This window comes from Lasiosphaeria miniovina (genome assembly GCF_030549165.1).
Source record: "Lasiosphaeria miniovina strain SMH2392-1A chromosome Unknown B0T26scaffold_6, whole genome shotgun sequence".
In the NCBI taxonomy this organism is placed as follows: domain Eukaryota; kingdom Fungi; phylum Ascomycota; class Sordariomycetes; order Sordariales; family Lasiosphaeriaceae; genus Lasiosphaeria; species Lasiosphaeria miniovina.
In genome coordinates this window covers 4068281-4081012 of record NW_026848225.1, presented here as the reverse complement: position 1 = coordinate 4081012, position 12732 = coordinate 4068281, and the positions used below count along the sequence as shown (strand labels likewise).

Here is a 12732-nt window from a genome sequence, read left to right as displayed (position 1 = left end):
AGATAAGATTACGATAACTAGAGCTTTTCAAAACGGAGAGTGAATACGCTATACTCTCGGGACCATTTCTGGGCCTCCGTTTTAAAGGTTGTTGCTAAGGCGAGGCAGATAGAATGGGTCCTGCTTACTGGGCCCTCTTTTGGGCCATTAGGAGAGCGAGGCCCAGAACTCGTCCCCGAGAGAGTCGCTTAAAGTTGACAATTGCGTGACATGGTGACCGTAGGCTGAGCCGGGGTGAGCCGAAGGTGATCCGGGCTGAAGCGAGGTTGTTTCTTGTCTAACCGTCCTCGGACGCCAAGAGAATTCTGTTTTAGATCTCGACTACCTGTTTAGTCACCCCCCACAACATTTTCTGACCAAGTCCGCATTAGTCGCAAAACCTGAGTAGGGGTGAGGCAAATCCGGCACCTCCCTGAGCCGAGGTGAGTTCGGCTATAGTTACCGTGATTTAAAATCGGGCCGCTCCTGAACCCAATTTTGGGACACCCGTCCACCAAATACTAGAACCCCTGTCGCTCGGCCAAGATGTGAGCTCGGCATGCTTTATGACGTACGAACGCGCGGTTCTTTGGCGGTCTATCGCTGTGGGACAACGATAGAGTCAACGCGAGGCAGACTCTTGACGATCATGTGGTCCAGAACGCAGAGTTCGCCTTCACCTACTCTCTGGAAGAGGCTCGGGGCAATGCAGCGCTCGATGTTGAGGGCTCGCTGAGTCTAGACCTGGACATCATCAATGCCACCGGCTCAGCCAAGCATTTGAACAACAAGAATTCAAGCACGTTTGAGGCGGGAGCGCTACGCTGAGCTTTCGCCAATCCTGCTCCTCGTCCAATGACGCGAAAAGGATTTTGGGTGAGCTGTAAGCATCATAAAACAACCGATTGGCGGCACCGCTCAGGTGAACTTCTCAGAGGACGTCGAGTATCTCGTCGAGAGCCTTAACGTCTCCTATAGCGACGCAATAGCCGAGAATGTCTCCAATCTCGACGATGCTCGCCGCGTCGCTCGCTAGATGCCGACAAAGCTGGCACAGTAGCTGAATACACTACGCTACAAGCTTCTTCCGCTATCCATTCTCGATATCACCTTGAGTCGCGAGATCCGCCACCTCGACACCTTCCTCGTGACCAAGGCGGCCGCCGCCCTCAGACTCGGTGCCGCCACACGATTTAAGCTGACAGATCTGATGGGGCACGACGTGTTCCAAACCTCGTTCCCGGAAATCAAGCAGCAAATCTCAAACGTGCAGACTGCCTTTGCCGTGGCTGAGACTGAATTCACACAAGCGGCACGCCACTTGTTGCCCGGGCTGCGCGACGGCACCATCGAATACAATGCCAAGACATCTGAGCTCCGGCTAGCCGTCTCCGTCTTTGATCAGCGCATCAGAATTGCCGAACAGTTCATAGCAAAGAACGACAACGAGGCTTGCGGTCTCCAGGCAAGAGTCGCTTCCTTGCTCGCCGACGGCCTTGAGAGTCATCTAACGGGACTTAAACCGCAGTCGCTAACCGCCCCTGCTGCGCCACGACGGGGGCTGTCGTTTGGCAGTGCTGCAATAAACCGTGTCAAACACCCTCTACAATCCAAGCTCGAATCGCCCCCGACACCCCCATCGCTGAAGTCGACGGCCAGAAAATCCGTGCAGCTTGGTCTCAGGAGCGAGACAGCCACGAAGAGATGGCCATGCCGAGCACGGGCTTTGCCGTTCGCTTTCGTCCCCGGCCCAATCTTCTCAAGGAAGGACGGCGCATTTCCCCGCACAACGCCCAACGAGGCATTTACCGAAGTCTAGTGCGATGCTTCGAAAACAATCATCGTCATTGACATGGGGTTACCGTACTGTCATGCGGGATACGCTAGGCCTGGATCTAATTATCGTTCATTATCGAGAAAGAACTCAGCACGAGGGTTTCGATCATCGAGGAGACACGGGGCCACAGAACACGCATGTAAGCTATAGATAAATACAAGGGAAATATACGATAGTTGTTAATTAGACCTATAGGTCTGGGTGTACCTCTTCATAAAAACTTGTGAGGCAATAAGATAAAACGGCGGCTGAAAAGACACGTATAGTTCAAGTCTGGTGTATTAGAAAGAAAAACGGAAAGAGACAGAGGTGCAGGGAATACGCATGGCAACGAAGCCAACGAGAATGAGTCTTCGCTCCACCGTCTTCATATCTAACCACCCCAACCAAGCCCATAACACCGCTATGCACCACAGCAGCTCAGTGCATGGCGTTCTTGCTCAGCGCGCGGATCCTGGCGCCGTAGACATACAGCAGATACGGCACCGGGGCCATGACTGTGGCGAGGGCGGCGGGGATGGTGAGGGCGCGGTGAGGGCCGAGGTTCTCGTACATGGGCACCGAGGCGGGCAGGATGGCGCCCGAGACGACGTAGCGCGTGCAGGTGATGAAGGCGAGGGCCGATGCCGAGTGCAGCCCGTACACGAAACACGTGTACAGCAGGATGGTCGAGAAGACGGTCAGCAGGCCGTAGCCGAAGAAGACGGAGCCCACGAGGGGCACCCAGATGCTGACGTCGGGCTGGAACCTGTCAGCAGCCGATAGCAGACAAGCCGACAACAGATAAAAAATAGGGGGGAGAAGCTCACGTAGCACGACCACGCCATCCACCACAGCGACGCCGGTAGCAGCACAGACCCGCCCAGCATGCTGAACCACAGGCACATCTCGGGCGTCAGCGTGCCGGCGGCGGCATCCTTCTTGGCCCAGCCGTAGATGAGCGGCACGAGCGGCGCCATGAGCAAGTCACCCGCCAGCAGCGCGGCCCACAGGACGTAGGTCAGCGAGCCCGAGATCCCGTACGTCTGCTCAAAGATGAACGGGTAGCCGTTGAGAAACGTGAACAGCACAATGTAGATGACCGTCAAGTAGAGCGCGAACACGAGGATGATCGGCTCCGAGTACGTCATCACGAACGGCCGGTACAGGTTGACCAGCAATCGCCTGGCCAGCGTGCGCGCGGCAGCATGGTGCTCGGATGCCCGGAAGCGCGCGTCGCCGGTCAACTGGCGCAGGTGGCGGGCGCGCCACTCGAGCAGCACGGCCGGGTACGTCTCTGGCTGGCAGAGGAGCACGTAGGCAAGCACGGCGCCGGCAATGATCAGGGCCGTCCAGTCGGCCCAGCGGAAGCCCACGCCCGGCAGGTAGGCACCGATGATAGGCCCGGTCAGCGGGCCCGCGTACGCAGTGATACCCACTACGGGAATGACGAAGATCATCTCGAGCGGCGTGAACAGGTCCGCCACACTGCCGCCCGACGCCGTCAGCGGCGTCGACCCGAAGAAGCCGGTGAGAAAGCGGAACGCGAGGGCCGCGCCGAAGCTCGGCGCGAGCGCCTTGCCGAGGATAAACGCTATGAAGGCGACGAAGGTGGTTATGTAGACAACGTTGCGCCCGAACGTCTCCGACACGGTCCCCGCGACCAGCGCGCCGAGCCCCGTGCCGATCAGGTACAACCCCGTGGTGAGGGACCCCGCGACGGGCCCGACGTGGAAGTGCTCGTTGAAGGCCAGGGACACGGGCGCGTCGATCGACGACGGCACGCTGACGGCGAAGGCGAGCAGGCACGCGCCGAGGGCGGCGAAGAACCGCTTGACGTTTGGCCAGTTCTGTGGGTTCGAGGGGTCGCTGGCCGAGCGCCAGCCGACTAGGAATGTTACGCTGCCGTCGTGTTCCGAGGGGCGTGTTGCGGTGATGCCGGGCAGTTTCCATAGGTGCGCTTCCGAGTCGCTGTCTTGGACGGCGGCGGCTTGGGTTTGGTTGTTGGTTGTTGTTGTTGCTGTTGCTGTTGTTGTTGCTGCTGTTGTTGGTATTGTTGTTGCTGCTGCTGTTAGTGTTGTTGTTGCTGTTGTTGGTGTTGTTGTTGTTTTTTGTGGTGGCAGTGCTGTCTTGGACTCGACGGCGTCTGTGGACGGGGGATGGCGCTGGGCGAGATCTGCTTCGACCTCTCTGCGGATGCGACGGTACTGGATCAAGGACTGCATGGTGGTGGTTGCTGGAGTGTTGCTCGGGTGGCCAGAGACATGCCAGGCCGGCCAAGAAGAGGCCGCAGACTAAATAGACGGCATGACATGTTGAAGGGGAATACGATAAGCCGCAATATGAAGTGTTGGTAATTAGCTGGATTTCAAAGTCAGGGGGCGAGTACTGACTTCTGTGGTGGGAGACTTCTGCGGTGGGAGACTTCTGTGGTGGGAAGATTGGAGTTGGAGTTGCGAGTTGCAAGGCGTGAGATGTGACGTCCGAATCCGCAACAGTCCAGAACTGTGATGCACGATTCCCGTCCAGATCTGCTGCGCCCTGCCAAGGAACCTGGCTCAACCGTGTACCGAACCAAGGTGCGTATTCGGCTACGCTCAACTCGGCTCCGCCCCCTGGTTCGGCCCCACCAGAGTCAGCTTCGGGACCCACCGGAGTTGGCTTTTGGCTCGCTGCTTATCAACGCTGCTTGGCTGTTGGTGGCGGACTTGGTCAGGGGTGTTTCTTATTGGCTACTCGGTTCGGTCAGGGCTCGGCCAGAGTGGCAGTCACACTCCCGTCCTTTTGTGAATCTTTCGCCGTAAACACAACTCCTGTTGCTGCTTTGCCAATGCCGAGTTCAACAATCGTCCCTGTTAACTATTAACCAGTTTCAATGTCGCTCGCCTCCAGGTCCCACGGTGGCCTGCCACTCGCGCACTTCCGGACCGAGCAGACCCTCGCCGCGCCGAATGTGACCTTCAACACGGGCTCGTGGTTGCCCGCCGAGGACGAGCGGCTGCGCAAGGCCGTGTCCGAGGTCGGCACGCGCTGGGTCGCCGTGGCCTCCGTCGTCGCCACCCGCAACGCCGAGCAGTGCGCCAAACGGTGGAACGACAATCTCAACCCCGAACTTGACCACAGCCCCTGGTCGGCCGGCGAGGTGCGGTTTCTGCAGCCGTGCACTGACTACAAGTCCGAGGGACATGGCTAATCATTCTGGTGCTCTACCAAACAGGACACGCTGCTCCTGACCCTCGTCGCCGCCAACGGCCACAACTGGAAGCTCATGTCCAAGGACTTTCTCCCTGCGCGTGCGCCGCTCGCCATAAAGAACCGCCACTCGCTGCTGGTGCGCCGCCAGAAGCGCAACGTCAAGCACTCGCAGCAGCAACGTCGCAGCCCCCTGCCTGCTCTGCCCTCGCCCATGCCCACGCCGCCATCGAAGAGCAACCCCCCTTGCTGCGGCCTGCAAGTCACTGGCGTCAGCACGCCATCAGTGATAGAAAACGTCAAACCCAACGGTGCCATGTCCGCGACTGTTGCTGGCAGTGCCGAGCCAGCCACGACCGCCGCCAATACACCGCCAGCAGCAAATGGGCCCCTGGTCAAAAGCCCAGAGTTCACCTTTGACCTGTCCGAGTTCCTTTCCGTGGACGATATCAATATGGACGTCAGCAGCAACACGGCGTGGAACACACAGCAGCAGCAGCAGCAGCAGCAGCAGCAGCAGCAGCAGCAGCAGCAGCAGCAACGCCAGGAAGGCATCGATCTCATCAACACCCTCTTTGGCAGCAGCGTCGCCGTCAATAGCCTCCCCACGCCGCCCGAGTCCATCAGCAGCGCCCAGATCCAGCAGCAGCACGCTGAGTCTGCGCCTGACAACCCGATCAGCGAACGCGACGGGTTGGAGATGTCGGTGACGTGCTCGCGGTCGCGGCTCAAGGCCATGGTGAGTTATTCCGCTTGCAATTGTTGTCTGCTATTCCCAAGTCCTATGAAATACAAGTCCATTTACGCTCAGCCACACTAATTTGTTGTCCCATTGAGCTAGGTCTGCCACATCTTCGAGGGCGTGCTGGCGGAGACGGCCGGCCTGTCCGAGGACGAGCCGCTAACTGTGTCGCTGCGGCTCATGAAGTAATGGGAAAGAGAAGAGAGAATGGCTGGGGCGTAATAGTTAAGGAATTTGGAGCTCAGTCCTTTTGAGCGAGAAATTACTGGTTGAACAACCTTTGGGTTGCTGGTATCGACTTTATATTTCTAGTATATATTTCGCTTACCTGGACAAGGGTTAGAGGGCCAGGGCATCTGTCAAATGATCCTCCTTGATAGTCTGGCAATCAAACTTGTAGGATCGACTCCTCTTTTGCAGCAGCCCACTAGAAAGCGTAAGTAATTTGCACAACTGTCCCAAGCGCGGTCTCAACCTTATACTGAAGCCACCGAACAAGGCCCGTCCACGTGTGTGTAGTGTAGTGCTCGCCCGTGCAGTCAAGCGTCCACAGGTACGCGCTCTGCGAGGGCGACAGGCGCTTTTCGGTGAGGGACGTCGCTGTCTCGTCGGACACGCTGTGTTGTGCGGCGTGTTAGTTTCTGAGCTGTGGTGAGGGCGGGACAGGAAGACCTGTAGCTCATACGGCACAGGGACAATGGTGCCGTTGTCTAGGGTCTAGACTAGGTAAGCCATCTGGATTTCGCTTGCTGCTGTCGGGACGGCCACAGAAAGGGAGCGGACCGATAAGAGGGCTGAGAGCACAGCAAAGAGACGCATTTTGGTGTTTGGGTGGCTAATGCCCGCGACAAGAAGTGTGCACTGTGAATGGCCTTCTGCAGAGAAACAAGGAACTTGACGGGATAGCAAAGAGGCGACATGTCTCTTTATACATTTTTACTGACGCGGCTAACAATCTGCTGTACGATCCGGGGCCTGAAATAGGCGGGCAGATCAATTCACCAATAACACGGCATTGCGATAGCGGCGGTTGCAATGTTAGTGTTGGAATCACCAGGTACCGGTACTGGAATCAGCAGGGCGCGCTGCGCGCCGTATACTGGTGGTTCAAGTGTTGGATTTCGTTGATGTCTATGTGTATCTAAGAAGGAAGGTGGAAGTTGCCTACGGCCACTTATTTAGGTTCGGTGGCCCTGCGCCCCTGCCCTCCACAGCCACATGTGGCTGCTTGCGCCTCCACCGCCACATCTGTGGCTGACTAGCGTGTTGTTCCAACAGTTGGACGCAGCCTCGAAAAAACCTCTCCCTATTCACCGAGCCACAAGTCAGGCGATTCCGGGTCCGGTAAGCTGTCACTTTTCATGATCATGTATAGTCGACGGCCACACGGAGTATCACAGCGTCTATTGATGCGGCTATGAGACTGATGCAACGCTGTAGCAGCGTTGGCGGCCCGGTTGTATAAGCTTGCCACAACCATGCTGCAAATTTTGCACGCTGTTCCCATTTGGTTATACGAGTTGCTGTAAACGGACGAAATCGCAAGGCTGGCTGTCGAACTGCGTTTGCACTCACTCGCCGCTTTCTCGCACGTTCATTCTTCACATCAATCTACACATCATCGAGCACCTGGTCGGGCCACAGCATAATTAGCGGCCTAGATGCAAGGTGCAGAGCCACAATCTCAGCTAACTGTCCAGGACGCGATCAACAACGCTCTCCGTGGCGCAACTAGAAGCCTACCGGAGAAAGTCGGAAGCACTCCAGGAGAGTCAATTCTGACTTCGTCGAGAAGCCCTGACGCCCTGTCACCGCAAGGTTTACGGCCGATAGCGGATTCTTCCACCCCTAGATCAAGACGGCCGACGAAGACGTCATCGTGGACAATCCTTTGAGCTATTTGAGGCCTACCTCCTCACACCAGAATTTACGCTAATCACCCTGCAACATCTCCAATTCCATCAATCGGCCAGCCGCAACAGCTACCATTTCACCGGCACCAATGTGGTTGTCCGTAATCAATTATGTGCTGTGTGCGACGGATGCCTCTTCTCCGCAATGGCTGACCGATCTGGACCCCCTCTTCTTGTATTTCAGCTTCCCTGTGGACACGTGGTACACGATAAGTGTTTTGAGAACGCTTATGGGGCCAATTTTGGAGTCGACTGTACTAAGTGCAACAAATCTGTCGACCTAGGGGGCAACGCAAGTATACGCGCCAACACCGCGCGATAAATGCATATCGCCTTCCCTATCTCAGAACCATCAGAAAATCGGACAACAATGCCAGGCAAAGCTTCGATTATTCTTTCAAAGCTGGCGGCGTCAGCGGAGCGAGCGGGGTTACCGGGCCCTTGGTGATTGGATCTCTGCTTTCGGGGGCTCTCCTCCTCAGACAGGCCATGGGCGAGTCGAAGATAAATTTACAACTAGACAGCACACGATAGAGTGGAAAGCACCGAACTTTCCGAAGTTGAGTATCTTTCTTCACAGCCACACCTTCTATATCGGCATTAGAGAGGCTTCCTAAAACGCGAAGCTTAAGTCTTTAGCTCCTCCATACCCCGAAATGTTACGCCGCAATTTGAAGGGACACCAGAAATTCCAGAAGGAAAGCATCGCAGGACCGTTCTTCGAACGTTGACAGAGAACTCCGGTGATATCCTCCCTGCAACACAAACCCGTAAAATTCCGACCTCACATGTGCGGGTCAGACAAGCAGGGGCCGAAGGCCACCAAAATTACCTGGATGAGTTCCGAAGCTTCGTGGACCCCTGTACGTATCCTGACTACTGGATGGAGCACTGGGGGCGCAAGGGTGTATGACTGCCAACTAGAACAGAAGAGTCATACAAGCAATACAATCACGCAGCTGCAACCCCATCAATTCCACTACACCCAGTGTGCCCTGTTTCTAACAATTTCCAGTACCACCCGTATCCACGCCTAAATTCTTAGGACAGACTGAAACGGCTGCGCCTCCATAGCCAGTAAGTTAATTCCGCGATGAAGAAGAAGCAAAGGGGGTGATTCTTACGGGTAGGATTCTATCTATCTAATACACGACCGCCTCGCCGTCTTCGTGGTCGCAGGCCTGGTCGAGCAGGCTGAGAAGCGGCTGCGTTGTCGCCTTCTCCTTGGGATTCGGCGCGGCCAAGGCGAGATCGGCGAAGTAGCCTCGTACGGCTTCGAGTTTGTATTGCATCATTTTGCCATTGCGGATTGCCGGTGTTGGCGGGGTTCGCGTTCGAGTGAGGACGGGTGACAGGGTTTAGCAGATCTGGCCGGTCGAACCCGCTGCCTTCCCCCGAGTTATCATTCCTCGTGCAAGGAACATCGATTTCCTTCAGGCCCGTGGTCGCCAAAGCCCAGGTATCTCCCGTCTGCCAATTAACATGCGAATCGTCTCCAGTCGATTCGGCTCGCTGGTTTTCCTTCTCTCTAGCCAACCACCAATCAGATCCAAACCCTAGCTTGCCATCATCTCTGACCACCAATAATTTATAAACACGTTCCCTCCTTCTGGTTTGTGATTTTGAGATACGCTACAATCCGGGCTTTCGTCGGTTGCTCTGATCCCACGTATGTCGCTAGAACAAGCGTGTTGTTCAGGCTCTCCTCTGCGATGAAGAGTTCTCGCGAAGCAGTTTCGAGGGGGGCTATTGCCCAAGCTTCGACGAGCCAGGCTGAGTTTGCTCCCTTCTCTTCGATTGAAACGGCCATGAGGTGATACTTGCGGAGCTGCTCATGGCTCATCTCAGAGATCTCTCTTTCCAGCATGCTGCTAATGTCATCAACGCCTTTCTCAGTCTTCCCTCGAATCATCGAGCGGAACTTCGTCAAAGCCTGTGCTGTATCGCTCCAAGGGAAGGGCTGGTGAATGGTAGTATTGCTAATCCGGTTTAGGATAACGGCGAAATCTTCTTTCACATGTTTGAGCGAAACGCTTTGGTTGAGGCAGCTCTTGACGTGAGCTATGGTATCAGCAAAGGGTCTGAAAATATGCGGCGTAGGGCGGTCCCCAGTCCGAGCAATTTTGGACAGATCTTGAGGCTTGGCGTAGCTAAGAAATTCGATATCGACCTCGGCAGAGTCCGTATTCACCAGCCAATTGTAAATTCGAAGCCCATCCCGCCGTAGCACTGCGAGAACTTCTCCCAAGGCCGTAGGATAATCGTCTTCCTCATCATACTCATATGTGATGTTACACATCGAAGCCCAGCAGGCAACTAGATCTGCCTCCTTAGTCGCGTCCCGTTTGAATGAACTGACAGCGTTGAGCACGGCGGTGAGAGATTTGACGGATAATCCACTCTTAGTGTAGATAAGTGGCCCTTCTAACACAGAATAGTCGCTGATCTCCAAAGCGTTGAGCCAAACTCTTCCACTTCCACTTCCCTCCGGACACATCTCTGATTGGAAACCATCCAAAACCGCTGGAAGTGAAGGGAATTTCCCAGACTCCTCTAGGTAACCTGGTAGATTGTCCAATGGGAAATGGCTTCTGGCCATATCTTCTAGAGGTCGGAAACTTGCCGGCGCAAAATCCTGTGCCAGCCACGGTTTTCCCCATAGTGTTCAAACTGACGAAGCAAATTGAAATGCCAGATAATCCCAGTTCCTGAAAGGATCAATGTTTTAATGCTAGGGAGGGTTTTGGGTCCCTGGTTGGTAGTATCAAGACGTTCCCACAACACGTCGATTTCTTTGGCCATGATCCATTCTTGGAAGGTCCACGCCCTCCGCCAGTAAGTCGACAGGTTCGCTGAGTCAAGCCATTGCTGAAAGAAGTAGGCGTATTCGGCGACCTTCGGCAGGCATTCGGAATCGAGGACGCCTACGGAGACATGTTTACCGGATGCCACGTCCAACTCCACATATTGGGCCATTAACTGAGCTGTCGCTTGCTCGAGCCGTCCCAATGCGGTATAAGCGCGTCTATCTTCGTTGGGAAGCAGGACTGAGACAGATGTCGCAGATTGGTATATCTTTCCCATGACGGGAAGTTGAAGGCATTTATCCTCTTTGCTGTGTTGATCAATAGACAGGGAATCGAGCTAGGTTGGAAGGCCTCGGGCGCATTCGAGCAAGTTCTAAAGCCTTGACGCATTTCGAATTGGAGCTTTCTTTGTCTTCTTACATGATTGGTAGGTCAAGGCCAGCAGGGCCCCTTCGGTCTGCCAAACATAGGATATGGCTTTATACGGCTCCCCCGCGGGGGGTAACTCACAGAGAATGGTGACTATCTCGCCGTCGAGGTTGAACTAGTACTTATTCGAACACAAACGGCACACGAGCGGAGCAGGAGCCGAACCCCTCGGGCCAGCCATTTTTGCTAAGGGTTCGATCGAAAGGCGCAAGGTGTTGAAGATACAGCTCTGCCAGCTACTCGAGGCTGTCTTCGACGTGGTAAGCGATTGCGTTTCCTTGGCCGTTGAATGAATGAGGTGCCGTCGCTGTTGTTCTCTTACCTGATCTCGAAACACTTGCAAAAGGCTCAGGAGGTTGGTAGAGGGTTACAGATTAGTCGATGGTTTGATGTGGTCATTAGTTTGGGTTCTACAATGGGATGATGTTAGAATGTGTCGGACGCGTGGGTCTAAAATTCGTTAAAAGTATGTTGCATTCTGGTATCCCCTTTTGCCTGCCCCCCCCCGGAACAGGCCAAGCGGGGACTCAATTTAACCCTTTAAAATCGGGTTTTCCATGGGACTGCCCCACACCGCTCTTCGTTTGGCGGCCCTGCAAGCCACATTCAGTTTTACGGCTGACAGAATGACGCGCTAGCCAGGGAGCGATGCCCAGGCTCAGCCACGGAAGTGGCTGTGGAGGTGTAAGGTCCCTGACCCGGGCTTACGACCACATGCTCAGGGCATCAACTTCTAGACACAGAACGAACCCATCACTTGAACTACCAGCCTACGGCGCACAGCGCGCCCTGTTGACTCCAGTGCCGGTACCTGGTGATTCCAACACTGATCAGTGATTAACTTCACCATTGGGACAACGGTCCGACGGTCCAACGGTCCAACGCCACAGATCAGCAAGACCAACAGAAGAGACAGCGCGGTAGAGAACGGCCGATCCGAAGTCGGCCCTCCCTACGAACCTATGCAATGGAAGGTATCCCGCCTACGGAAAAGACGGTGTAACGGAGAATTCGTGCCTCGAATCTCAGCCGCAGCTCGAGGACCTTCAAATCTACGGGAGAAGTGGCCGTGACCGTCTCCCTGGCGTCACCTAGCCGTCACATACACTACATGCTAGGCAACTGGCAAGACAAGCCCTTGCAAGGAAGGTACGCGTGGGCTCAACTCTGCTGGCAGGAGATCCGGTTTCCTTCGCCAGGGTGTGGAGTACTGGCGCTGAAGCAGCGGGCTGGGGCATCCATGTTGTAATACAACGGTACCCTATCACCGCAGGACACAAATTGAAGGGTTGTGGGCCTAGGAAAGAATTCCATGCCAGATACGCTCAGGCGTACTGATTTGTCAGAGCCTTGCGCCTTATCTGGAGTGTGTGGTTACACGGCGTGGCCAACGAGCGCGGTCATGGCGGTAAGAGCGTGGAAATGGCCCCCTTCCGAGATAACGGCGGAAACCCCGGGACTGCCGCACTCGACTTGTTGCGCCAAGTCCAGTTTGTGGCCGCTGGGCTGCCCCATCCCTTCATCCTTATCGCATCCTAGTCCAAACATTGTTTATACATGAAGTCTATCTTGGCAGCTGTTCCACACCTGTAGGCAGCCGAGTCATAAAGAGACGAGCAGACGTATGAAGTTTGCGAGCGGATCGAAATCCGATCGGGCAAACATCAAGCGCAGCAGGGCTGGCTCTAAAAGGGGGTTCTAACCAGCCGTGCAGACGGCGGACAACGCTAATTATTCGCATCATTTGCATGGTTTTGGCTTGCATCGCCCCAACCTTTCCTCCTCAAGTAGAGACCTGCAGCTTTTCTTACTTTGGTATAGGCATGTGCCGGATGCTCTACCACGACCTTACAG

General features: G+C 55.3%; 5 protein-coding genes across 5 annotated transcripts; 3 read left to right on the top strand and 2 right to left on the bottom strand.

Annotated features, from left to right (window-relative positions):
* Positions 1 to 545: 545 nt before the first annotated feature.
* B0T26DRAFT_755299 (uncharacterized protein) lies at positions 546 to 1798 on the top strand (the record flags this gene model as incomplete). Its single annotated transcript, XM_060445942.1, has 4 exons — positions 546 to 550; positions 600 to 782; positions 868 to 1003; positions 1061 to 1798. 4 exons carry the CDS (start codon positions 546 to 548, stop codon positions 1796 to 1798), a joined length of 1062 nt encoding a protein of 353 aa, XP_060293505.1.
* Positions 1799 to 2236: 438 nt separating this feature from the next.
* Positions 2237 to 4020, bottom strand: B0T26DRAFT_679502 (c6 zinc finger domain-containing protein; the record flags this gene model as incomplete). The annotated part of the gene is made up of 2 exons (XM_060440363.1): positions 2237 to 2557; positions 2626 to 4020. 2 exons carry the CDS (start codon positions 4018 to 4020, stop codon positions 2237 to 2239), a joined length of 1716 nt encoding a protein of 571 aa, XP_060293504.1.
* A 495-nt stretch (positions 4021 to 4515) lies between these two features.
* B0T26DRAFT_836411 (uncharacterized protein) lies at positions 4516 to 6199 on the top strand. Its single transcript, XM_060447512.1, has 3 exons — positions 4516 to 4937; positions 5013 to 5726; positions 5829 to 6199. The coding sequence occupies exons 1-3, from the start codon at positions 4671 to 4673 to the stop codon at positions 5916 to 5918; spliced, it is 1071 nt and encodes a 356-aa protein (XP_060293503.1). The 5' UTR covers positions 4516 to 4670; the 3' UTR covers positions 5919 to 6199.
* Positions 6200 to 7234: 1035 nt separating this feature from the next.
* On the top strand, positions 7235 to 8059 carry B0T26DRAFT_724315 (uncharacterized protein). The gene has a single exon (XM_060442680.1). It carries the CDS (start codon positions 7391 to 7393, stop codon positions 7622 to 7624), a length of 234 nt encoding a protein of 77 aa, XP_060293502.1. The 5' UTR covers positions 7235 to 7390; the 3' UTR covers positions 7625 to 8059.
* Positions 8060 to 10166: 2107 nt separating this feature from the next.
* On the bottom strand, positions 10167 to 11320 carry B0T26DRAFT_724314 (uncharacterized protein). The gene is made up of 2 exons (XM_060442679.1): positions 11201 to 11320; positions 10167 to 11124 (listed from the first exon to the last, which is right to left on the bottom strand). The coding sequence occupies exon 2, from the start codon at positions 10724 to 10726 to the stop codon at positions 10247 to 10249; it is 480 nt and encodes a 159-aa protein (XP_060293501.1). The 5' UTR covers positions 10727 to 11124; positions 11201 to 11320; the 3' UTR covers positions 10167 to 10246.
* Positions 11321 to 12732: the final 1412 nt, after the last annotated feature.